Source organism: Notothenia rossii (genome assembly GCF_949606895.1).
Source record: "Notothenia rossii genome assembly, chromosome: 1".
NCBI classification, from domain to species: domain Eukaryota; kingdom Metazoa; phylum Chordata; class Actinopteri; order Perciformes; family Nototheniidae; genus Notothenia; species Notothenia rossii.
Window position 1 is genome coordinate 239298 of NC_136912.1, and position 25534 is coordinate 264831.

At 47.7% G+C, this 25534-nt stretch overlaps 1 protein-coding gene across 1 annotated transcript; it reads left to right on the forward strand.

The window, feature by feature from the left end:
• The first annotated feature begins 322 nt into the window (after nt 1-322).
• srsf7b (serine and arginine rich splicing factor 7b) lies at nt 323-25534 on the forward strand. The gene is made up of 8 exons (XM_079687983.1): nt 323-481; nt 10802-10982; nt 13059-13238; nt 13714-13779; nt 17337-17411; nt 17597-17746; nt 25196-25234; nt 25335-25534. The coding sequence occupies exons 1-8, from the start codon at nt 451-453 to the stop codon at nt 25366-25368; spliced, it is 756 nt and encodes a 251-aa protein (XP_079544109.1). The 5' UTR covers nt 323-450; the 3' UTR covers nt 25369-25534.

The following is a 25534-nucleotide window of genomic DNA, read 5'->3' on the forward strand; positions in this document are numbered from 1 at the left end:
CACATGAACCTGTTTGAAACCTTAATGACCCCATGATGGGATTATATATATCTTAAAACCTTTAATAACTATATTTAGATGTTCATAAATATCTACATGTATAAATCATAGACTGGTATAAATGCATGTGTAGCAGTTGGACAAACATAATTAATAGTTGATCTCATTAATACCTATTTAACATGTAGGCTACTCAAAAAATAAATTAAGTTTGCTAAGCCACCTTTTAGTTTGAATGTCTTAATTAGACCAAATGATTTGTGAAACTGGTGTCTGGTAGGGGGCGTGGTCTATGCCGGCTCTCTGTGGCTGCAGCTGAACCCCTTCTCGAAAAGTACCGCATTTTTAAATCCGACCGGAAGTAGCACGGCTGAGTCTCTTATTGTTGTGAGTTCCGTTAAGCTAAGCTAACAGCTAACCCGCGCAGAGAGTCGTCGTTGAGCCGGAGAGATGAGCAGACACAGCCGCAGCTCGGGAGGAGGTGAGGAATCATGAGAAATCGGGGGGAACCGGGAGATCCGATTCCCGTGTATAGTTATTAATTTGACTGTTTACTGCAGCCGTAGCTCCTTGGCAGTTATTGTGAGTTAGCTGTTAGCACTGTTAGCACCGAAGCTAACGGCGGCTGGTCACATGTTTATAGGTCCGGGTTCACACGTGTTTATCTCACAGTAATGTGCCTCTGTTAACGCTTTGTATTCAAACTCTCACAGCATCCACACCTGAAGCCCGGAGCACCTTTATCTATCTTGATATCTGATCGCAGGCCTCCAGTTAGCCACAGTTAGCTTAGCTTCATTTAGCCACATTTAGCTTAGCTTCACTGAGCTAAACTGCAGTTAGCTGTTGTTAGCTTCATTTAGCTTAACGTTTGTTCACCTTTCGTTACTTTGTACTTCTCCTGGTACTTATTTACCCACTTGAATGTGTACTAAAGTACATTTAAATACTATGTACACGCCTTTCATATTACCGTGCTCTAGCTTCTCTACTGTGACACCGTACATTTCCCTCTCGTATCCTCAGTGTGTCTCTCTCCTCGTATCCTCAGTGTGTTCCTCTCTCCTCCTATCCTCAGTGTATTCCTCTCTACTTATATCCTCAGTGTGTCCCTGTTCCTCTCCTCGTATCCTCAGTGTGTTCCTCTCTCCTCGTATCCTCAGTGTGTTCCTCTCTCCTCGTATCCTCAGTGTGTTCCTCTCTCCTCGTATCCTCAGTGTGTTCCTCTCTCCCCGTATCCTCAGTGTGTTCCTCTCTCCTCGTATCCTCAGTGTGTTCCTCTCTCCTCGTATCCTCAGTGTGTTCCTCTCCTCGTATCCTCAGTGTGTTCCTCTCTCCTCGTATCCTCAGTGTGTTCCTCTCTCCTCGTATCCTCAGTGTGTTCCTCTCTCGTATCCTAAGTGTGTTCCTCTCTCGTATCCTAAGTGTGTTCCTCTCTCGTATACTCAGTGTGTCCCTCTCTCCTCGTATCCTCAGTGTGTCCCTCTCTCCTCGTATCCTCAGTGTGTCCCTCTCTCCTCATATCCTCAGTGTGTCCCTCTCTCCTCATATCCTCAGTGTGTCCCTCTCTCCTCATATCCTCAGTGTGTCCCTGTCTCCTCGTATCCTCAGTGTGTCCCTCTCTCCTCGTATCCTCAGTGTGTCCCTCTCTCCTCAGTGTGTCCCTCTCCTCGTATCCTCAGTGTGTCCCTCTCTCCTCGTATCCTCAGTGTGTTCCTCTCTCCTCGTATCCTCAGTGTGTCCCTGTTCCTCTCTCCTCCTATCCTCAGTGTGTTCCTCTCTCCTCGTATCCTCAGTGTGTCCCTCTCTACTTATATCCTCAGTGTGTCCCTGTTCCTCTCCTCGTATCCTCAGTGTGTTCCTCTCTCCTCGTATCCTCAGTGTGTTCCTCTCTCCTCGTATCCTCAGTGTATTCCTCTCTCCTCGTATCCTCAGTGTGTCCCTCTCCTCGTATCCTCAGTGTGTTCCTCTCTCGTATCCTCAGTGTGTCCCTCTCTCCTCGTATCCTCAGTGTGTCCATGTTCCTCTCCTCGTATCCTCAGTGTGTTCCTCTCCTCGTATCCTCAGTGTGTTCCTCTCCTCGTATCCTCAGTGTGTTCCTCTCTCCTCGTATCCTCAGTGTATTCCTCTCTCCTCGTATCCTCAGTGTGTTCCTCTCCTCGTATCCTCAGTGTGTTCCTCTCTCCTCGTATCCTCAGTGTGTTCCTCTCTCGTATCCTCAATGTGTCCCTCTCTCCTCGTATCCTCAGTGTGTCCCTCTCTCCTCGTATCCTCAGTGTGTCCCTCTCTCCTCGTATCCTCAGTGTATTCCTCTCTCCTCGTATCCTCAGTGTGTTCCTCTCCTCGTATCCTCAGTGTATTCCTCTCTCCTCGTATCCTCAGTGTGTTCCTCTCCTCGTATCCTCAGTGTGTCCCTCTCTCCTCATATCCTCAGTGTGTTCCTCTCTCCTCGTATCCTCAGTGTGTCCCTCTCCTCGTATCCTCAGTGTGTTCCTCTCTCCTCGTATCCTCAGTGTGTTCCTCTCTCGTATCCTCAATGTGTCCCTCTCTCCTCGTATCCTCAGTGTGTCCCTCTCTCCTCGTATCCTCAGTGTGTCCCTCTCTCCTCGTATCCTCAGTGTGTCCCTCTCTCCTCCTATCCTCAGTGTGTCCCTCTCTCCTCGTATCCTCAGTGTGTCCCTCTCTACTTATATCCTCAGTGTGTTCCTCTCTCCTCGTATCCTCAGTGTGTCCCTCTCTACTTATATCCTCAGTGTGTCCCTCTCTCCTCGTATCCTCAGTGTGTTCCTCTCCTCGTATCCTCAGTGTGTTCCTCTCTCCTCGTATCCTCAGTGTGTTCCTCTCTCGTATCCTCAGTGTGTCCCTCTCTCCTCGTATCCTCAGTGTGTTCCTCTCTCCTCGTATCCTCAGTGTGTTCCTCTCTCCTCGTATCCTCAGTGTGTCCCTGTTCCTCTCCTCGTATCCTCAGTGTGTCCCTGTTCCTCTCCTCGTATCCTCAGTGTGTCCCTCTCTCCTCGTATCCTCAATGTGTCCCTCTCTCCTCGTATCCTCAGTGTGTCCCTCTCTCCTCCTATCCTCAGTGTGTCCCTCTCTCCTCGTATCCTCAGTGTGTCCCTCTCTCCTCGTATCCTCAGTGTGTCCCTCTCTCCTCAGTTTGTCCTTCTCTCCTCCTATCCTCAGTGTGTCCCTCTTGCCTCGTATCCTCAGTGTGTCCCTCTCTCCTCAGTGTGTCCCTCTCTCCTCGTATCCTCAGTGTGTCCCTCTCTCCTCGTATCCTCAGTGTGTCCCTCTCTCCTCAGTGTGACCCTCTCTCCTCATATCCTCAGTGTATCCCTCCCTCCTCGTATCTTCAGTGTGTCCCTCTCTCCTCAGTGTGTCCCTCTCTCCTCGTATCCTCAGTGTGTCCCTCTCTCCTCGTATCCTCAGTGTGTCCCTCTCTCCTCGTATCCTCAGTGTGTCCCTCCCTCCTCGTATCCTCAGTGTGTCCCTCCCTCCTCGTATCTTCAGTGTGTCCCTCTCTCCTCAGTGTGTCCCTCTCTCCTCGTATCCTCAGTGTGTCCCTCCCTCCTCATATCCTCAGTGTGTCCCTCCCTCCTCGTATCTTCAGTGTGTCCCTCTCTCCTCAGTGTGTCCCTCTCTCCTCGTATCCTCAGTGTGTCCCTCTCTCCTCGTATCCTCAGTGTGTCCCTCTCTCCTCGTATCCTCAGTGTGTTCCTCCCTCCTCGTATCCTCAGTGTGTCCCTCCCTCCTCGTATCCTCAGTGTGTCCCTCCCTCCTCGTATCCTCAGTAGGGTTGGGTACCAACGGCATCATTTAGAAATGTGAATTTCGGTTCCTCTTTTCGATGCCTGAGGAAATGTTTCTCTCCGCTCTCCGTAGCCTGCTGTATGACTGCGGGGGGGGCGGGGCATGTCGCGTTGTACCTACACTTCCTACAGCGTAACCTGAGACCAGGGCCGCCCGTCACACTGGCGTTAGAGATGTTCGCCGAGGGCGCCAGATCGGTGGAGGCGCTGCGCTGACAGCTCAGGGAGGGAAAGGACTCTGAGGGTTTAGATAGTTCACTAAAGTTATCTCAGTGGGTCTCAAACGGTTTGATCACAATTTATGTAAACACATATTTCTAAGGATCTCGTTTATAATTTTTGGGATAAAACAGGTTTGAAATCATTCCAATGTTTACGATAGGACAGTAAACCAGACATATCGTTTTAAACTAGAGAGATAACAAAATATGCATAAATAAAATAGTAAAATAAGATATGAATGAAAAACAAAAATAAAATGTGTTACATTTATTTGTTATTGTCTATGGAAGGTTATTGGTTATGCTCACATACTTATTTAATTATTAAAATGTAAACCGATCTTTTTCAGATGGGTGTTGAGTTGTACCCCCGAGATCAGGGGCCGTATTCACAAAGTATTTTAGGCCTAAAAGTAGCACCTAAGTTTAGGAGAGCTTAAAAGTCCTCGAGAGGACTCCTAACTCAGTAAGACCTATTCACAAAGAATCTGAAAATGGCTGCCAGACGAAATGTTTTGGAGACAATGGAAGACTGTGAATTGATCAAGAGATATAGGCTAAATCGTGAGGGTATCAAACTTGTTGTGGAATTAGTGCGGGATGCAATAACATCCCCGACTAACAGGAATAACCCGATTAGTCCGGAAATAAAATGTTTGGCAACACTACGATATTTAGCAACAGGGAAAATGCAACTTTGCAATGCCGACGATTTAGGAATATCGCAACCATCAGTCAGCCGTGCCATAAACCAAACCATCAACGCGCTCTCTAGACCACATATCATCCAACTGTTTATCCGGTTTCCTTTGGACAATCAACAACTACACAGAATCAAAGCCAACTTCATGGCAATGCAGGTATGCCCGGTGTGGTCGGTGCTATTGACGGGACGCACATAAAAATAATTGCGCCATCAAAAGATGAGGACGTGTTCGTCAATAGAAAGAAAGTACATTCCATCAACACGCAGATTGTTTTCATTCATCATGATAGGGGGGCTTTAACGGCGGTATGGGCTGTTATTGAAAGTGTTTAAGTGCTGGGAATATGCTCATTGGATAATAGTTTGCAGGGTGCTTTTAATTGCCTCCTTGATTTAATGCAATTTACGTATTTTTATTGTTTGCTCTCTCTCTTTAACGTGCAACGTCATTATCGTGGTCTGCACAAACTTGTCATCATGCATGTATTCTGCTAACTGCACTGTCCATAACTATTTGATAGGAATCATTTCTAGCCTCGGCTGTTTCCTTGTTTTAGTGGGCTCGTTTGTGGGATGTTGCGGATGAGTTTCACCGAGACCGCCTGCTCTGAACAACCAATCACCGTACTGACCGCTTCTAAACTCATGCACGAGAATCAACGTCATCCATAGCAACGGCGCGTCACTCTTAGTTCACTCTTAGTGATTTATCCTTAGTATGAGTAGGTCTCAGCGGCTTTGTGAATAACTTTTAAGAAAAAACTCCTACGTAAAATGTTTTAGCGCGAGTTAGGAGCACTCCTAGCGGTAAGATAAAATGCTTTGTGAATACGGCCCCAGGTCTCTAGTCGTTCTGCTTAAAGTGCACCAGATTGAAGCATTTTACTTTGAAATGTTCAAACCTTTCCTCCCGGTGTGCCTGAGAAGGCAGATATGCTTGTTTTTCTCAACAAGAGCTGTTTTTAAATAGGGGGGGGGTCCTTTAAAAGTTGGACTGTTGCACTGTTTTAGCTTCAGTGGTTCTCAGGTTGCAGTTCCATAGCAGTGAATGTAAACAGACTGAATATAAATATTACTGTGAACTAACCTGTGTCAAAGTTTCTCCAATAAATGTAATTTTTTTGGTGGAAGAAGCATGTATCATTTTTTTACCCCTGAAAGAATCGGAATTGAGAACCGTTAAGAACTGGAATCGAAAAGTAGAATCGTGGAAATTCAAACGATACCCAACCCTACCGTAAAGCCGCTGGACAATCGGTGCTGCGATCGGTCTAAGTGTAACGTCTACTTCCTTAGTTTAACTTTAAACCATTAGGCGCATTCACACCGCAGTACTTTTCCCACAAAGGTTCATGAGAACTTAGTTCATCAGAACTCTTTAGTTCTGATGAACTAAAGAGTTCATCAGAACTAAGTTCAGATCGCGTTCAGATCGTGTTCACACCGGAATAAGTCCCTGAGGGTGGATTAGGCAAATGAAGCCGCTGACGTCACTTCTTCTTCTTCTGCTTTGGGTTTACTGACAGGCCGCAAACAACTTCACGGCGTCTACTGCCACCCGGAGTCCCCGGCCGGAAGTCCCTGGAGTTGGGGACTGGCTTCAGTAGAAGCTGCTGGGACTCCCAGCAGCTTCTACTGAAGCCTTCAGAGTAAATCGCCAGAATGCCGACACCTCCTCATCTCCACCGCTCCCATGTTTTATTTTGTGTTGCCATAAGTGAGTCTCTCTGCGTTTCTGCGCTGGGCTAATGCTAATGCTAATAATGCTAATGCTAATAAAACTGTGGCTTCACAACACTTTTTTTTTTAGTTTTACGGGGCGTGGTTTGCAATCCGCCCAGCCAATCAGAAATATAGCTCTTTTCTCACAAGAGAGCCGCATGAGAGTCTCTGCTCTCTAAAGGGACGGGAAAGGGGGTAAAAAGGTTCTCATGAACTCATTTGAGTTCCGGCTCTTTTTGGTGTGAACGCGACATTTCGGAACTATATCGGAAGTAAAGTGGGAAAAGTACTCCGGTGTGAACGCGGCTATTCTGGTTGGTTGGGAACCCTCATCCCGTGTGATGTATCCGGTTTGAGACCCCTCTGATTGGCCACTGTAAATGCCGTTCGTCATCTCTCTCAACAGCGCTCTTATTATTGTTGTGAGACTCCTGCAGGCATGGCGGACAGAGCGAAGCCATCGAAGGTCTGGGTGCACTTTAAAAAATGTAGTGGCGATAGTGCAAGGTGCAATCTATGTTCTCAATGAGTTGCTTCTAAAGGGGGGGACACAAGCAACTAAATGAAGCATTTGCAACCGAGACACTCATTGAATCTAAAACGGTGGTAGCGATACTGCTAGCCTAGTGCTAATAGTGCTAGCGGGCTTCAGCCGCGCCGTGTGTAAATGTGACCTGAGCAAAGGCTCGCAGGCAGGTTAGCTGCTGCACGGGTAATATGTTTTATTTACCTGAGTGCAGTCTTGCAGGCGCATCGCCTTGTCTTTTTTTAGTTTATTAACACTGACAGTGTATTAATGTGAGCTCCTACACCTAGAATAACTTGTCCTTTCATTGAATGCTTTATAAACCAGTTAAACTTACAGATGTCATTGTGAATTGGAAAACTGCATTTAAATGTTAAAGGTCAACGTTTCAATGTATGGTTCGGCAAGTGTTGGTCGTTTTCTAGGAATTGACATATTTTAAGCTCAAATACGTTGTTCTATGTTTAAACCTTCAGACACATGTTGACGTGTTTCAGTTATCCAGAATAATATACGTACTCGCCACGTATTTTTTTCCCATCTTAGCCTTTTGACTAATGTCTTCACATCACAGTTCTGCATGATGTCACTGAAGGACAATGTTTTAAGGATCTCTTGTCGAGCTGGCTTTCAGTTTGAAATGTCTGGATGAAGACGTAACTGATTTACAAATGTTTAAAAAAAATCATCCTCTGAGGGGAAACCCAAAGAGCATGACAGGGCGAGCCAGGCCCCTTTAAGTTAGTTATTTATTTGTGTCTGCTTCTGAAAAGCTAGTGTCTAAGTTATTCAGTTATTTCTGCAATAAAATGACTGTTTAATCTTCACATCTTGTATTCATGTCTCATTTTGACCAAAGTATTGAAAAGATACCGATAAGCAGTATCCTAACGATACCCATCCCTAATCCTCAGTGTGTCCTTCTCTCCTCGTATCCTCAGTGTGTCCCTCTCTCCTCGTATCCTCAGTGTGTCCTTCTCTCCTCGTATCCTCAGTGTGTCCCTCTCTCCTCGTATCCTCAGTGTGTCCCTCTCTCCTCGTATCCTCAGTGTGTCTCTCTCTCCTCGTATCCTCAGTGTGTCTCTCTCTCCTCGTATCCTCAGTGTGTCTCTCTCTTCGTATCCTCAGTGTGTCTCTCTCTTCGTATCCTCAGTGTGTCCCTCTCTCCTCGTATCCTCAGTGTGTCTCTCTCTCCTCGTATCCTCAGTGTGTCTCTCTCTCCTCGTATCCTCAGTGTGTCTCTCTCCTCGTATCCTCAGTGTGTCTCTCTCTTCGTATCCTCAGTGTGTCCCTCTCTCCTCGTATCCTCAGTGTGTCTCTCTCCTCGTATCCTCAGTGTGTCTCTCTCTTCGTATCCTCAGTGTGTCCCTCTCTCCTCGTATCCTCAGTGTGTCTCTCTCCTCGTATCCTCAGTATGTCCCTCTTCCTCTCTCCTCGTATCCTCAGTGTGTTCCTCTCTCCTCGTATCCTCAGTGTGTTCCTCTCTCCTCGTATCCTCAGTGTGTCTCTCTCCTCGTATCCTCAGTGTGTCTCTCTCCTCGTATCCTCGGTATGTCCCTCTTCCTCTCTCCTCGTATCCTCAGTGTGTTCCTCTCTCCTCGTATCCTCAGTGTGTCTCTCTCCTCGTATCCTCAGTGTGTCTCTCTCCTCGTATCCTCAGTATGTCCCTCTTCCTCTCTCCTCGTATCCTCAATGTGTTCCTCTCTCCTCATCCCAGTGATGTGGTTCCTCAGAGAGGAAGGGGTCTGGTATGTTCCCAGTGATGTGGTTCCTCGGAGAGGAAGGGGTCTGGTATGTTCCCAGTGATGTGGTTCCTCAGAGAGGAAGGGGTCTGGTATGTTCCCAGTGATGTGGTTCCTCAGAGAGGAAGGGGTCTGGTATGTTCCCAGTGATGTGGTTCCTCAGAGAGGAAGGGGTCTGGTATGTTCCCAGTGATGTGGTTCCTCGGAAATGAAGGGGTCTGGTATGTTCCCAGTGATGTGGTTCCTCAGAGAGGAAGGGGTCTGGCATGTTCCCAGTGATGTGGTTCCTCAGAAATGAAGGGGTCTGGTATGTTCCCAGTGATGTGGTTCCTCATAGAGGAAGGGGTCTGGTATGTTCCCAGTGATGTGGTTCCTCAGAGAGGAAGGGGTCTGGTATGTTCCCAGTGATGTGGTTCCTCGGAGAGGAAGGGGTCTGGTATGTTCCCAGTGATGTGGTTCCTCGGAAATGAAGGGGTCTGGTATGTTCCCATTGATGTGGTTCCTCGGAAATGAAGGGGTCTGGTATGTTCCCAGTGATGTGGTTCCTCAGAGAGGAAGGGGTCTGGTATGTTCCCAGTGATGTGGTTCCTCAGAGAGGAAGGGGTCTGGTATGTTCCCATTGATGTGGTTCCTCAGAGAGGAAGGGGTCTGGCATGTTCCCAGTGATGTGGTTCCTCATAGAGGAAGGGGTCTGGCATGTTCCCAGTGATGTGGTTCCTCGGAGAGGAAGGGGTCTGGTATGTTCCCAGTGATGTGGTTCCTCAGAGAGGAAGGGGTCTGGCATGTTCCCAGTGATGTGGTTCCTCAGAGAGGAAGGGGTCTGGTATGTTCCCAGTGATGTGGTTCCTCAGAAATGAAGGGGTCTGGTATGTTCCCAGTGATGTGGTTCCTCGGAGAGGAAGGGGTCTGGTATGTTCCCAGTGATGTGGTTCCTCAGAGAGGAAGGGGTCTGGTATGTTCCCAGTGATGTGGTTCCTCAGAGAGGAAGGGGTCTGGCATGTTCCCAGTGATGTGGTTCCTCAGAGAGGAAGGGGTCTGGCATGTTCCCAGTGATGTGGTTCCTCAGAGAGGAAGGGGTCTGGCATGTTCCCAGTGATGTGGTTCCTCAGAGAGGAAGGGGTCTGGTATGTTCCCAGTGATGTGGTTCCTCAGAGAGGAAGGGGTCTGGTATGTTCCCAGTGATGTGGTTCCTCAGAGAGGAAGGGGTCTGGTATGTTCCCAGTGATGTGGTTCCTCAGAGAGGAAGGGGTCTGGTATGTTCCCAGTGATGTGGTTCCTCAGAGAGGAAGGGGTCTGGTATGTTCCCAGTGATGTGGTTCCTCAGAGAGGAAGGGGTCTGGTATGTTCCCAGTGATGTGGTTCCTCAGAGAGGAAGGGGTCTGGTTTGTTCCCAGTGATGTGGTTCCTCAGAGAGGAAGGGGTCTGGTATGTTCCCAGTGATGTGGTTCCTCAGAGAGGAAGGGGTCTGGCATGTTCCCCGTGATGTGGTTCCTCATAGAGGAAGGGGTCTGGCATGTTCCCCGTGATGTGGTTCCTCAGAGAGGAAGGGGTCTGGCATGTTCCCGGTGATGTGGTTCCTCAGAGAGGAAGGGGTCTGGTATGTTCCCGGTGATGTGGTTCCTGAGAGAGGAAGGGGTCTGGTATGTTCCCAGTGATGTGGTTCCTCAGAGAGGAAGGGGTCTGGTATGTTCCCGGTGATGTGGTTCCTCATAGAGGAAGGGGTCTGGTATGTTCCCGGTGATGTGGTTCCTCAGAGAGGAAGGGGTCTGGTATGTTCCCGGTGATGTGGTTCCTCAGAGAGGAAGGGGTCTGGTATGTTCCCGGTGATGTGGTTCCTCAGAGAGGAAGGGGTCTGGTATGTTCCCGGTGATGTGGTTCCTCAGAGAGGAAGGGGTCTGGTATGTTCCCAGTGATGTGGTTCCTCAGAGAGGAAGGGGTCTGGTATGTTCCCAGTGATGTGGTTCCTCAGAGAGGAAGGGGTCTGGTATGTTCCCAGTGATGTGGTTCCTCAGAGAGGAAGGGGTCTGGTATGTTCCCAGTGAAAGGCTGCTGACTCTCTGAATTATGTGGTTCCTCAGAGATGAAGGTGTACGTGGGGAACCTGGGCTCGGGGGCCGGAAAGAGTGAGCTGGAACGAGCCTTTGGGTTCTACGGACCCCTCAGGACCGTCTGGATCGCCAGGAATCCTCCGGGCTTCGCCTTCGTCGAGTTCGAAGATCCAAGAGATGCCGACGACGCCGTCAGAGAGCTGGATGGAAAGTAGGTTCAACACACACACACACACACACACACACACACACACACACACACACACACACACACACACACACACACATTGACGCTGACAGTAGACCATGTGGTGATTGATGCTGACGCTCTGACAGTAGACCATGTGATGATTGATGCTGACAGTAGACCATGTGGTGATTGATGCTGACGCTCTGACAGTAGACCATGTGGTGATTGATGCTGACGCTCTGACAGTAGACCATGTGGTGATTGATGCTGACGCTCTGACAGTAGACCATGTGGTGATTGATGCTGACGCTCTGACAGTAGACCATGTGGTGATTGATGCTGACGCTCTGACAGTAGACCATGTGGGGATTGATGCTGACAGTAGACCATGTGGTGATTGATGCTGACGCTCTGACAGTTGACCATGTGGTGATTGATGCTGACAGTAGACCATGTGGGGATTGATGCTGACAGTAGACCATGTGGTGATTGATGCTGACGCTCTGACAGTAGACCATGTGGTGATTGATGCTGACGCTCTGACAGTTGACCATGTGGTGATTGATGCTGACAGTAGACCATGTGGGGATTGATGCTGACAGTAGACCATGTGGTGATTGATGCTGACGCTCTGACAGTAGACCATGTGGTGATTGATGCTGACGCTCTGACAGTAGACCATGTGGTGATTGATGCTGACAGTAGACCATGTGGTGATTGATGCTGACGCTCTGACAGTAGACCATGTGGGGATTGATGCTGACAGTAGACCATGTGGTGATTGATGCTGACAGTAGACCATGTGGTGATTGATGCTGACAGTAGACCTTGTGGGGATTGATGCTGACAGTAGACCATGTGGGGATTGATGCTGACAGTAGACCATGTGGGGATTGATGCTGACAGTAGACCATGTGGGGATTGATGCTGACAGTAGACCATGTGGGGATTGATGCTGACAGTAGACCATGTGGTGATTGATGCTGACAGTAGACCATGTGGTGATTGATGCTGACAGTAGACCTTGTGGGGATTGATGCTGACAGTAGACCATGTTGTGATTGATGCTGACGCTCTGACAGTAGACCATGTGGTGATTGATGCTAACAGTAGACCATGTGGTGATTGATGCTGACGCTCTGACAGTAGACCATGTGGTGATTGATGCTGACAGTAGACCATGTGGGGATTGATGCTGACGCTCTGACAGTAGACCATGTGGTGATTGATGCTGACAGTAGACCATGTGGGGATTGATGCTGATGCTCTGACAGTAGACCATGTGGTGATTGATGCTGACAGTAGACCTTGTGGGGATTGATGCTGACAGTAGACCATGTTGTGATTGATGCTGACAGTAGACCATGTGGGGATTGATGCTGACAGTAGACCATGTGGGGATTGATGCTGACAGTAGACCATGTGGGGATTGATGCTGACAGTAGACCATGTGGGGATTGATGCTGACAGTAGACCATGTGGTGATTGATGCTGACAGTAGACCATGTGGGGATTGATGCTGACAGTAGACCATGTGGGGATTGATGCTGACAGTAGACCATGTGGTGATTGATGCTGACAGTAGACCATGTGGGGATTGATGCTGACAGTAGACCATGTGGTGATTGATGCTGACAGTAGACCATGTGGTGATTGATGCTGACGCTCTGACAGTAGACCATGTGGAGATTGATGCTAACAGTAGACCATGTGGTGATTGATGCTGACGCTCTGACAGTAGACCATGTGGTGATTGATGCTGATGCTCTGACTGTAGACCATCTGGGGATTGATGCTGACAGTAGACCATGTGGTGATTGATGCTGACGCTCTGACAGTAGACCATGTGGGGATTGATGCTGACAGTAGACCATGTGGGGATTGATGCTGACAGTAGACCATGTGGTGATTGATGCTGACAGTAGACCATGTGGTGATTGATGCTGACAGTAGACCATGTGGTGATTGATGCTGACGCTCTGACAGTAGACCATGTGGGGATTGATGCTGACAGTAGACCATATGGTGATTGATGCTGACACAATGACACTAGACCATGTTAGACCTGTTGATGTGATGTTCTCATTGGCTCGTAAGGCAGCTGTGTGGCAGTCGGGTGAGGGTGGAGTTGTCGTCAGGAAGCCCTCGGCGCTCACGGTACGACCGCTCCTCCAGCCGGCGGCCCTTTGACCCGACCGACAAGTGCTACGAGTGTGGAGAGAAGGGCCACTACGCGTACGACTGCCGGAGACGCGGCCGCCGCAGCGGGAGGAGCAGGTAACTACACCTGGAAGTGTGTGTGTGTGTGTGTGTGTGTGTGTGTGTGTGTGTGTGTGTGTGTGTGTGTGTGTGTGTGTGTGTGTGTGTGTGTGTGTGTGTGTGTGTGTGTGTGTGTGTGTGTGTGTGTGTGTGTGTGTGTGTGTGTGTGTGTGTGTGTGTGTGTGTGTGTGTGTGTGTGTGTGTGTGTGTGTGTGTGTGTGTGTGTGTGTGTGTGTGTGTGTGTGTGTGTGTGTGTGTGTGTGTGTGTGTGTGTGTGTGTGTGTCGCTCTCGCTCTCTCTGTGGTCCTGGTGTGTGTCTCTGTGGTCCTGGTGTGTGTGTAGTCCTGGTGTGTGTGTGTGTGTGTGTCGCTCTCGCTCTCTCTGTGGTCCTGGTGTGTGTGTAGTCCTGGTGTGTGTCTCTGTAGTCCTGGTGTGTGTGTGTCTCTGTGGTCCTGGTGTGTGTGTGGTCCTGATGGTCTCTGGTCTCCTGCAGGTCCAGGTCTCGCTCCAGGTCTCGAGGAAGGCGTCACTCCAGGAGCAGGAGCCGAGGAGGGAGGAGGTGAGTCAGAGCCTCGCTGTGTGTTCAGTAGAGGTGTAACGGTATTCATACCGAGAATATTCGGTACGGGCCCTTTGGTGTACCGAACGAATATAACGTTAAACGTAAAAAATGGAGAACATGAACAACTTCTTGGAAGTAATCTCCGGTGCTGCGTCGCAGCATTCAGAGTAATTTGCTCACATTGGGTTCAACGCGTCATAGAGCGAGCAAGTCATTTCATTGGACGAGAGGCATACTATGAGAGCTGGTCACAGGGATGCGTTCAAATGTAGTCAGTAATTTGAGGAACTGATGAAATGGCGAACGCAGATAAAGTTGAGCTCTAAAATCCTCCAGCATCGTTGAAGTCTCCGGTTTGGGAACATTTTGGTTTAGCAGTTACGTACAAGGATGACGGACAAAGACAGGTGGAACGAACCAAAGCTGTTTGTCGGCATTGTTCAACTAGCATTGGTTACGCGGCAATACATCAAACGTGCACACTCATTTGAAAAGGCATCACCTGAACGTGAATATCACCGGTACCAAAAGAAAAAAGACTGAAGAGCAAACCCAGCTCCCGCTAGCATTTAAGCCTCCACCACTCGCAACAAGTTCAGACCGAGCCAAAGCTATTACAAACGCCAAATCTCCTTATGTTGCCATGGTAGCAAAGCGCTACCTGGCTGTATCTGCTACCTCTGTCCCTAGAGAGGGTGTTCTCCACAGCAGGAGACATTGCTAGTGCCAGCAGATCTGCCCTTTCAGCAAGCAATGTGGACAAGTTCATCTTTCTTTAAAGAAACAATACAAAGACAAGCAAGTCCTAATGTCAAGCTGTCTGCTTAGGTACGAGTACAGTACAGATACAGATGATCTCAGTTCATCAAAATGCTGCACCTTGATGTTTATGTTATTATATTTCAGTGTTTCCCCTACCATTGTCTTGGCGGGGCGCTGCGCCCTGCCAACGGAGCCCCGCGCCCTGCCTGAAAATTCAAGGTGTTTTTTTTTTGTTTTTTTTAATTTACATTTTTTTTTTTTATTATTTAAAAATATATATATATATATATATATATATATATATATATATATATATATATATATAGCCAGGGGTGCACATAACTTTCTCAGTGAGGTACTCAGATGAGTACCTGGAGTCAGTGTTTGGTACTCCAACTTCTGGCTCCACTCAAAGTTATTTGATGAAGCCCTCTGTATCACGAACGGTGGTTGTGGAGTACTTCAGGAAAGTCGACGGGGGGGGGGGGCTAGTACTCTGTGACCCCAGAGTGTGACCGTTGTGATCAGCTGTTTTAGCGCAGTTCTCCAGTGAAGGGGGGGAGTCTCCCTCCACAGCCGGTTGGCGTAGTTTTGGCACAATTCCGTTGTACAGCCCGTCGTTAACAGCAGCCCTGTCTGTGCACGCGGAGACCGACTCTGTCGTCCGGTGATCTAACCGCCTTCTGGAAAAGCTTCACAAGTACGTCGGTACGCAAATGCGCTTTGTGACACAAGAGACGGTACGCATTTCGGATTGTTGCCGCGCATGCGTACCTGCGTACCAGTTATGTGCACCCCTGTATATAGCACCAAATTGCAACTGAAGTAATATATCTACGGTCACTTTCACATTGAACATGTGCTCTTTTATTAAATAAACTAAACGCCTATGTTATTTATCCAATGTGCATGTTTCAGTGTCCACAGCCTTGCGTATTCACATTCTCCCTCCGCTCTGTTTCTGAAGGGCGGGGCTCCCCCCCCCACACACACACACACACGAGAATGCACACACTCACAATCAGAGACAAAAGCGGAGGAAAGGAGGAGAACAACAGCTCTGCAGTCTGCCCGTTTGTGTCCCCCCCCAGTTTCAATTTTGTTTATTATTATTTTTTAACCGCAAGCCGTTATCGTCACAGGAGAAGGACACACACAGCCTGCCCAGGTGGACGCGCGCGAACGCGACAACGAACGTAGCGTGCGCATTCTAAAAATAGCTCACAGATGGTGAGCAGGTACCGCGGTTTTGAACTATAGTATTGAATTTGACAGAAAACAACAATGAAACGCCAGCAGAAGAATAGTCTAATGAGTTAAAAGACAGGAGATGTGAGTTGGTTTATTCAGTAAATTAGCTCAGGATAATTGGATGTTCTGTCTACACCTGTTGATGTGAGGCTAATGCAGGATTTGCTAGCTTGATGCTACCGGCATTTAGCGGCAGTGACTCAACAAATTGCCACTTAAAGTGTATCGTCAGCAATGTATGACAAGCAGACTGCTTGTTTAATGTTAGACTCACACCAATAGCTCAATATGATCATAACACGATTGCTTTCATATCAGAGATCAGATGAGGTGGAGCTGCCTCCAGCAATAGAGGATGAGGCAGAGAGAAGCAGCAGCAGCAGCACAGGGTTGCAGCAGGTATGTTATATGCTGTAGTCAGGTGATTTAAATGTATCAATGAAAGGAAGAAGTGTAGACAACATGATAAGAAGGGAATACAGTTTAAATTAAAGTAATAAAGTACAGAGTAACACTGTACTTTATTACTTTTTAATGTACAAATACTTTGTTACTGTACGATATCAATAACAATAATCCACAGCCTCTCTGCTCCAAAGGATACATTTTTTTTGGGTGCCCCGAATTTTTTTTTCGAGGTACCCGAGCAGCACCCTGCCAAGGCAGTAAACCTAGGGGAAACACTGTTTAGTATTTATTTGAGTGAATATTCACAGTTTAATAATAATTTAAAAAAAAGATATATATATTTCATGTTTTGTTATCATTTTTTCTGCTGCACCGAAAACGTACCGAACCTGACCTACAAACCGAGGTAGTACCGAACTGAAATGTTTGTTAACCGTTACACCCCTAGTGTTCAGCCAATCACCTGCTGCCTACAGCTGCCTTCAAAATAAAAGCATCAAAAACTACTTTCATTAACAAAACAAAAAATACACTAAATAAAATCTCAAACACAAATTGAAGACTCAGCAGTTGTGGGTTTCTCTGGAGAGACACCATCACACCTGTCCTTGACTCACCTGTCCTTAGGCGCTTTCACACCAGAGGACTTTTCCAGGAATAGTTCAGATAGTTCTTGGGAGTCCCAGCAGCTTCTACTGAAGCCACTCCCAACTCCGGGGACTTGGGCCGGGGACTTCAGGTGGCAGTATACGGCGTGAAGTGGGTTGCAGCCTGCCAGTAAACCCGAAGAAGAAGAAGAAGAAGAAGAAGAAGAAGAAGAAGAAGAAGAAGAAGGGACGTCAGCGGCTTCATTTGCCAAATCTTCCCTCAGGGACTTATTCCGGTGTGAACGCGATCTACTAGATAGTACCGGGAACTAAGTACGGCAAAGTACTTGGTGTGAAAGCACCTCTTGACTCACCTGTCCTTGACTCACCTGTCCTTGACTCACCTGTCCTTGACTCGCCTGTCCTTGACTCACCTGTCCTTGACTCACCTGTAACTCACCTGTAACTCACCTGTCCTTGACTCACCTGTAACTCACCTGTCCTTGACTCACCTGTAACTCACCTGTCCTCTGCCTCCTGTCTCAGGTCCGTCTCCCCACGAGGCTCTCGCTCCGCCTCCCCCAGAAGGTCCAGATCCAACACAGCGCCACAGAGAGCCAGGTGAGTCCACTTCCTGTCCCTGAACCCTCAGGATCCAGAACCACAGGGGGCTCATGGTCCACTTCCTGTCCCTGACCCATCAGGATCCAGAACCACAGGGGCCTCATGGTCCACTTCCTGTCCCTGGACCCTCAGGATCCAGAACCACAGGGGCCTCATCATCTGTTTCTCTGTTTCTCTCTCAGACCCAGGTCCAGGTCTCCCTCCAGGTCTAGAGCCAGACCCAGGTCCAGGTCCAGGTCTAGGTCAAAGTCCAGGTCCAGGTCCAAGTCGCAGTCAGGGTCCAGACCACGAGCCAGACCCAGATCCAGGTCCGCGTCCCGAGGCCCGAGCAGGTAACCTTTCACAATAAGAGTCCTATAATAATCACTGAGACATATAACGATCACTGAGGGGAGACTTTCACAATAAGAGACATAGTGATCACTGAGAGGAGACTTTCACAATAAGAGACATAGTGATCACTGAGAGGAGACTTTCACAATAAGAGACATAGTGATCACTGAGGAGAGACTTTCACAATAAGAGACATAGTGATCACTGAGGAGACTTTCACAATAAGAGACATAGTGATCACTGAGGAGAGACTTTCACAATAAGAGACATAGTGATCACTGAGAGGAGACTTTCACAATAAGAGACATAGTGATCACTGAGGAGAGACTTTCACAATAAGAGACATAGTGATCACTGAGGAGACTTTCACAATAAGAGACATAGTGATCACTGAGGAGAGACTTTCACAATAAGAGACATAGTGATCACTGAGGAGACTTTCACAATAAGAGACATAGTGATCACTGAGGGGAGACTTTCACAATAAGAGACATAGTGATCACTGAGGAGAGACTTTCACAATAAGAGACATAGTGATCACTGAGGAGACTTTCACAATAAGAGACATAGTGATCACTGAGGGGAGACTTTCACAATAAGAGACATAGTGATCACTGAGGCGAGACTTTCACAATCAGAGACATAGTGATCACTGAGGAGAGACTTTCACAATAAGAGACATAGTGATCACTGAGGAGACTTTCACAATAAGAGACATAGTGATCACTGAGGGGAGACTTTCACAATAAGAGACATAGTGATCACTGAGGCGAGACTTTCACAATCAGAGACATAGTGATCACTGAGGAGAGACTTTCACAATAAGAGACATAGTGATCACTGAGGAGAGACTTTCACAATAAGAGACATAGTGATCACTGAGGCGAGACTTTCACAATCAGAGACATAGTGATCACTGAGGGGAGACTTTCACAATAAGAGACATAGTGATCACTGAGAGGAGACTTTCACAATAAGAGACATAGTGATCACTGAGAGGAGACTTTCACAATAAGAGACATAGTGATCACTGAGAGGAGACTTTCACAATAAGAGACATAGTGATCACTGAGGGGAGACTTTCACAATAAGAGACATAGTGATCACTGAGAGGAGACTTTCACAATAAGAGACATAGTGATCACTGAGAGGAGACTTTCACAATAAGAGACATAGTTATCACTGAGGGGAGACTTTCACAATAAGAGACATAGTGATCACTGAGAGGAGACTTTCACAATAAGAGACATAGTGATCACTGAGAGGAGACTTTCACAATAAGAGACATAGTGATCACTGAGAGGAGACTTTCACAATAAGAGACATAGTGATCACTGAGGGGAGACTTTCACAATAAGAGACATAGTGATCACTGAGAGGAGACTTTCACAATAAGAGACATAGTGATCACTGAGATGAGACTTTCACAATAAGAGACATAGTGATCACTGAGGAGAGACTTTCACAATAAGAAACATAGTGATCACTGAGAGGAGACTTTCACAATAAGAGACATAGTGATCACTGAGAGGAGACTTTCACAATAAGAGACATAGTGATCACTGAGGGGAGACTTTCACAATAAGAGACATAGTGATCACTGAGAGGAGACTTTCACAATAAGAGACATAGTGATCACTGAGGAGACTTTCACAATAAGAGACATAGTGATCACTGAGAGGAGACTTTCACAATAAGAGACATAGTGATCACTGAGAGGAGACTTTCACAATAAGAGACATAGAGATCACTGAGGAGACTTTCACAATAAGAGACATAGTGATCACTGAGGAGAGACTTTCACAATAAGAGACATAGTGATCACTGAGGGGAGACTTTCACAATAAGAGACATAGTGATCACTGAGAGGAGACTTTCACAATAAGAGACATAGTGATCACTGAGGAGACTTTCACAATAAGAGACATAGTGATCACTGAGGAGACTTTCACAATAAGAGACATAGTGATCACTGAGGGGAGACTTTCACAATAAGAGACATAGTGATCACTGAGAGGAGACTTTCACAATAAGAGACATAGTGATCACTGAGAGGAGACTTTCACAATAAGAGACATAGTGATCACTGAGAGGAGACTTTCACAATAAGAGACATAGTGATCACTGAGAGGAGACTTTCACAATAAGAGACATAGTGATCACTGAGAGGAGACTTTCACAATAAGAGACATAGTGATCACTGAGGGGAGACTTTCACAATAAGAGACATAGTGATCACTGAGAGGAGACTTTCACAATAAGAGACATAGTGATCACTGAGGAGACTTTCACAATAAGAGACATAGTGATCACTGAGGGGAGACTTTCACAATAAGAGACATAGTGATCACTGAGAGGAGACTTTCACAAAAAGAGACATAGTGATCACTGAGAGGAGACTTTCACAATAAGAGACATAGTGATCACTGAGGAGACTTTCACAATAAGAGACATAGTGATCACTGAGGGGAGACTTTCACAATAAGAGACATAGTGATCACTGAGAGGAGACTTTCACAATAAGAGACATAGTGATCACTGAGAGGAGACTTTCACAATAAGAGACATAGTGATCACTGAGGAGACTTTCACAATAAGAGACATAGTGATCACTGAGAGGAGACTTTCACAATAAGAGACATAGTGATCACTGAGGCGAGACTTTCACAATAAGAGACATAGTGATCACTGAGGGGAGACTTTCACAATAAGAGACATAGTGATCACTGAGAGGAGACTTTCACAATAAGAGACATAGTGATCACTGAGGAGACTTTCACAATAAGAGACATAGTGATCACTGAGGAGACTTTCACAATAAGAGACATAGTGATCACTGAGAGGAGACTTTCACAATAAGAGACATAGTGATCACTGAGAGGAGACTTTCACAATAAGAGACATAGTGATCACTGAGGGGAGACTTTCACAATAAGAGACATAGTGATCACTGAGAGGAGACTTTCACAATAAGAGACATAGTGATCACTGAGGAGACTTTCACAATAAGAGACATAGTGATCACTGAGAGGAGACTTTCACAATAAGAGACATAGTGATCACTGAGGAGACTTTCACAATAAGAGACATAGTGATCACTGAGAGGAGACTTTCACAATAAGAGACATAGTGATCACTGAGAGGAGACTTTCACAATAAGAGACATAGTGATCACTGAGGAGACTTTCACAATAAGAGACATAGTGATCACTGAGAGGAGACTTTCACAATAAGAGACATAGTGATCACTGAGGAGACTTTCACAATAAGAGACATAGTGATCACTGAGAGGAGACTTTCACAATAAGAGACATAGTGATCACTGAGAGGAGACTTTCACAATAAGAGACATAGTGATCACTGAGGAGACTTTCACAATAAGAGACCAACTGGCCTGCTGTCAGTCAGCTTGATAATCGGCGTTCAGGCAGGGAGCGCGCTGCGCGTGCCTCCAGGAGAGGAGGACAGCATGGAGAGAGAAGAAAAGAGCATATACTTCTGTTCGTCTGCACATAGTTTTTTGAAGAAATTGACGAGTAGAGGAGACGGGAAAAAAGTATCGATCCTATTGACTCTAGTATCTATATTTTGAAACGTAATGTAATATCGGAAGTATCAATATTTTGGGATCGATCTGCCCACCCCTAGACTAGAGTGCTTACGGAGAGCACCGGAACGCCGCTCCAACTCTTCAGATATTGCAGTACCCATAAGGAGCCGTACACACCGCAGTGTTTACGAGGCTGTGTCTTTAGTTGTAAGCACAGTGGCGATCTGTTGTTATTAGCATCTGGTTAGCTAGCTATGCTAACGAATCTAAAGAGCTTTACTACAACCAGGTGGAAGAGAGCTCTCTCCTGAGAGGCTCAAATAACCTCAGCTCAGTGAGGTTCAGGCACACCTTGATATGATCATTATTATTATTAATGAGACATTAGAGACTCAATGGGATTTATATAGCGCTTTTCTAGACCCAAAGACGCTTTACATTACGAGTAAGGTCAACAAACAAAACAAGAACAAAAACACAAACAAAAACAGAAAAGCAGTCAGGAGGATGTTGGTTCAGAGGGGGGAGGGGCGGGTTTAAGGATAAACAGAGTTGAAGAGGTGGGCTTTGAGACGGGACTGGAACAGGGTGAGGGAATCAGACTCACGGAGGTCTTGGGGGAGGGAGCTCCAGAGCTTCGGGGCTGCCACAGAGAAGGCTCTGTCCCCGAAGCTCCGGAGTTTGGCCTTGGGGATTGAGAGCAAACCAGCTGAGGTGGATCTGAGGGACCGGGGTGGTTGGTAAAGGATGAGGAGGTCAGTGAGGTAGGGGCGGGGCCAGATGGTGGAGGGCTTTATAGGTGAGGACCAGGAGTTTGTAGTGAATGCGGTGTGAGACCGGAAGCCAGTGGAGTTCTTTGAGGACCGGGGTGATGTGACGCCATGATTTGGTGTGGGTGAGGAGTCTGGCGGCTGCGTTCTGGACACGCTGGAGTCTGTTGAGGGAGGTGGAGCTGATGCCGAAAAGGAGTGAGTTGCAATAGTCAAGGCGGGAGGAGATGAAGGCGTGAATGAGTCGCTCAGCTGCGGGGCGGGTGAGAGAGGGACGGAGTTTGGCGATATTGCGGAGGTGGAAAAATTAGGTTTTTACAACTTGGCGGATGTGGGGGTCGAGGGAGAGGGTGGGGTCGAATATCACGCCAAGGTTGCGTGCCTGGGTGGAGGGGGAAACAGGGGTGCCATCGATGGTGAGTGTCAGGTTGGGGGTTTTGCTGAGGGTGGATTTGGAGCCGATGAGGAGGAGTTCAGTTTTATTGCTGTTGAGTTTGAGGAAGTTGTGTTGCGTCCAGGATTTGATTGCTGTCAGACAGGATTCGATGTGGGTGAGGGGGGGGTTGTGGGGGGATTTGGTGCCGAGGTAGATCTGTGTGTCGTCAGCATAGCAGTGAAAGTCCAGGTTGTGATGGCGGAGAATCTGACCAAGGGGGAGGATGTAGATGATGAAGAAGAGGGGGCCGAGTACTGAACCTTGGGGAACACCTTGGGTGACTGAAGCTGTGGTAGAGGAGTGATTGTTGAGGGAGATGAAGTGGGATCTGTCGGACAGGTAGGACTGGAGCCACCTGAGTGCAGTACCTTCGATATCCCGGAGTCGGGTAAGCAGGATGGTGTGGCTCACGGTATCGAAGGCTGCACTCAGGTCAAGGAGGATGACGATGTTGAGGGAACCGGTGTCAGCAGAGGTGAGGAGGGAATTGAGGACTTTGATGAGGGCCGTTTCTGTGCTGTGGTGAGGACGAAAACCAGACTGAAGGGGTTCATAAAGCTGGTTGGTTTGGAGATGGCGGTGGAGTTGTTTGGAGATGATCCGTTCTATTGTTTTAGAGAGAAAGGGGAGGTTGGAGATGGGGTGGTAATTACTGAGGGAGGAGGGATCCAGACTGGGTTTCTTGAGGATGGGAGTGACAGCAGCAGTTTTGAAGGCAGAGGGAACGGTTCCTTGGGACAGGGAGGAGTTGAAAAGGTTGACCAGGTAGGGGCAGAGGACGGGGAGGCAGGACTTCAGAAGAGGGGTGGGTAGAGGGTCAAGCGAGCAGGTTGTGGGTTTGGAGGAGCTGATCAGTTGGAGTATTTCAGGGGGGGTAACCAGAGTGAACTGGGAGAGAATGCCGTGGGGAGGAGGGCTCAGGAGGTCAAGGGAGATGGAGGGAGGAATTGTGGCGGTGGATGATGGGGGGGATGTTTGTGTGTCAGATGCAGCGGATAGGGAGAGATTCATGGCAGGGATTTTGTCAAAGAGAAAAACTGGAGGAATGAACTGCATAGAGTGGAAGTGGAGGAAGAGAGGGTGTCAGCACGGGGCATTAGAGACTAAATGAAAAACAGGTATAAAATACTATATGACACAAAAGTTGTTAAAAATAACAAGAATAGAGTTTGAAAGGGGATTCGTAAAATATCCCAAAAGAAAAATCTGCTGACTGTTCTGTTTCATCTGGGTGCTGAGAGATGGATCCATAGATCTCTTCATGTTGCTCTCAGAGTGCATCAGATTGATGCTTTGAACTTCAATATTTAAAAATAAATCTTCGAGGGGGGCATTTGTATATACATACAAATACATATATATATATCTATATATAACCCTAACCCTAACACTGATGTGTTGCTGACCCGTACAGATCGGGGTCTGAGGTGTTGCCGCCGACCCGTACAGATTGGGGTCTGAGGTGTTGCTGCCGACCCGTACAGATCGGGGTCTGAGGTGTTGCTGCCGACCCGTACAGATTGGGGTCTGAGGTGTTGCTGCCGACCCGTACAGATTGGGGTCTGAGGTGTTGCTGCCGACCCGTACAGATTGGGGTCTGAGGTGTTGCTGCCGACCCGTACAGATTGGGGTCTGAGGTGTTGCTGCCGACCCGTACAGATTGGGGTCTGAGGTGTTGCTGCCGACCCGTACAGATCGGGGTCTGAGGTGTTGCTGCCGACCCGTACAGATCGGGGCCTGAGGTGTTGCTGCCGACCCGTACAGATCGGGGTCTGAGGTGTTGCTGCTGACCCGTACAGATCGGGGTCTGAGGTGTTGCTGCCGACCCGTACAGATCGGGGTCTGAGGTGTTGCTGCCGACCCGTACAGATTGGGGTCTGAGGTGTTGCTGCTGACCCGTACAGATCGGGGTCTGAGATGTTGCTGCTGACCCGTACAGATCGGGGTCTGAGGTGTTGCTGCTGACCCGTACAGATCGGGGTCTGAGGTGTTGCTGCCGACCCGTACAGATCGGGGTCTGAGGTGTTGCTGCTGACCCGTACAGATCGGGGTCTGAGGTGTTGCTGCTGACCCGTACAGATCGGGGTCTGAGGTGTTGCTGCTGACCCGTACAGATCGGGGTCTGAGGTGTTGCTGCCGACCCGTACAGATCGGGGTCTGAGGTGTTGCTGCTGACCCGTACAGATCGGGGTCTGAGGTGTTGCTGCCGACCCGTACAGATCGGGGTCTGAGGTGTTGCTGCTGACCCGTACAGATTGTTTTTTTCCCGTTTTTGATTGAATTGAAATATTGAAATATCCGATATCAACGTAAGAGCTTGTGTCTCTTCGGGGAGTGCTAACACTTAACCATACAATTTAACGTTTACTTTCTCCGTCTTTATATGTAGATATTACTTTTCTCCGTTAATCTCCATCACGTTGTTTCCATAGCAACAACAACGGCCTATACAGACATAAATAAACCAGCGACTGTATTCGCCATGACACAGACTGTCTGTAGTTTGTACTTGTTTAACTTCTGTCTAGTTTCTGAACAGATATGAGGAGCTGTGAGAGCCCTGATCACTGAGAGGAGACTTTCACAATAAGAGCCCTGATCACTGAGGGGAGACTTTCACAATAAGAGACTCAGATGTCAGTTTAGTGGTTTCTTGTCTCCTTCACAATAAATGTGACCTCTGTGTCTGCAGGTCCGGGTCCATGGGCCGCTCTGGATCTCCAGCCAGGAGGTGAGTCCTGGCTCAGACACTCACACACACACACACTCACTCACACACACACACACACTCAGTAATGTTTGATTGCTCATGAAACCCTCCCTCTCTGCAGTCCCTCGAGCGCCGGGAGTCGCGGCCGGGACTGACGACGACGACGACCTCGAGTTTCTGTGAATTCTTTTATTTTGAAATATTCAGTTGATGTTGGGTAGTAGGAGTTTTTGTATGAACACACTGTTCTCTCTTGTATTTGATCATGTTTGCAGCTCAGTTTCCTTCCTGTTAACAAACAATAAAGATTTATACAACATG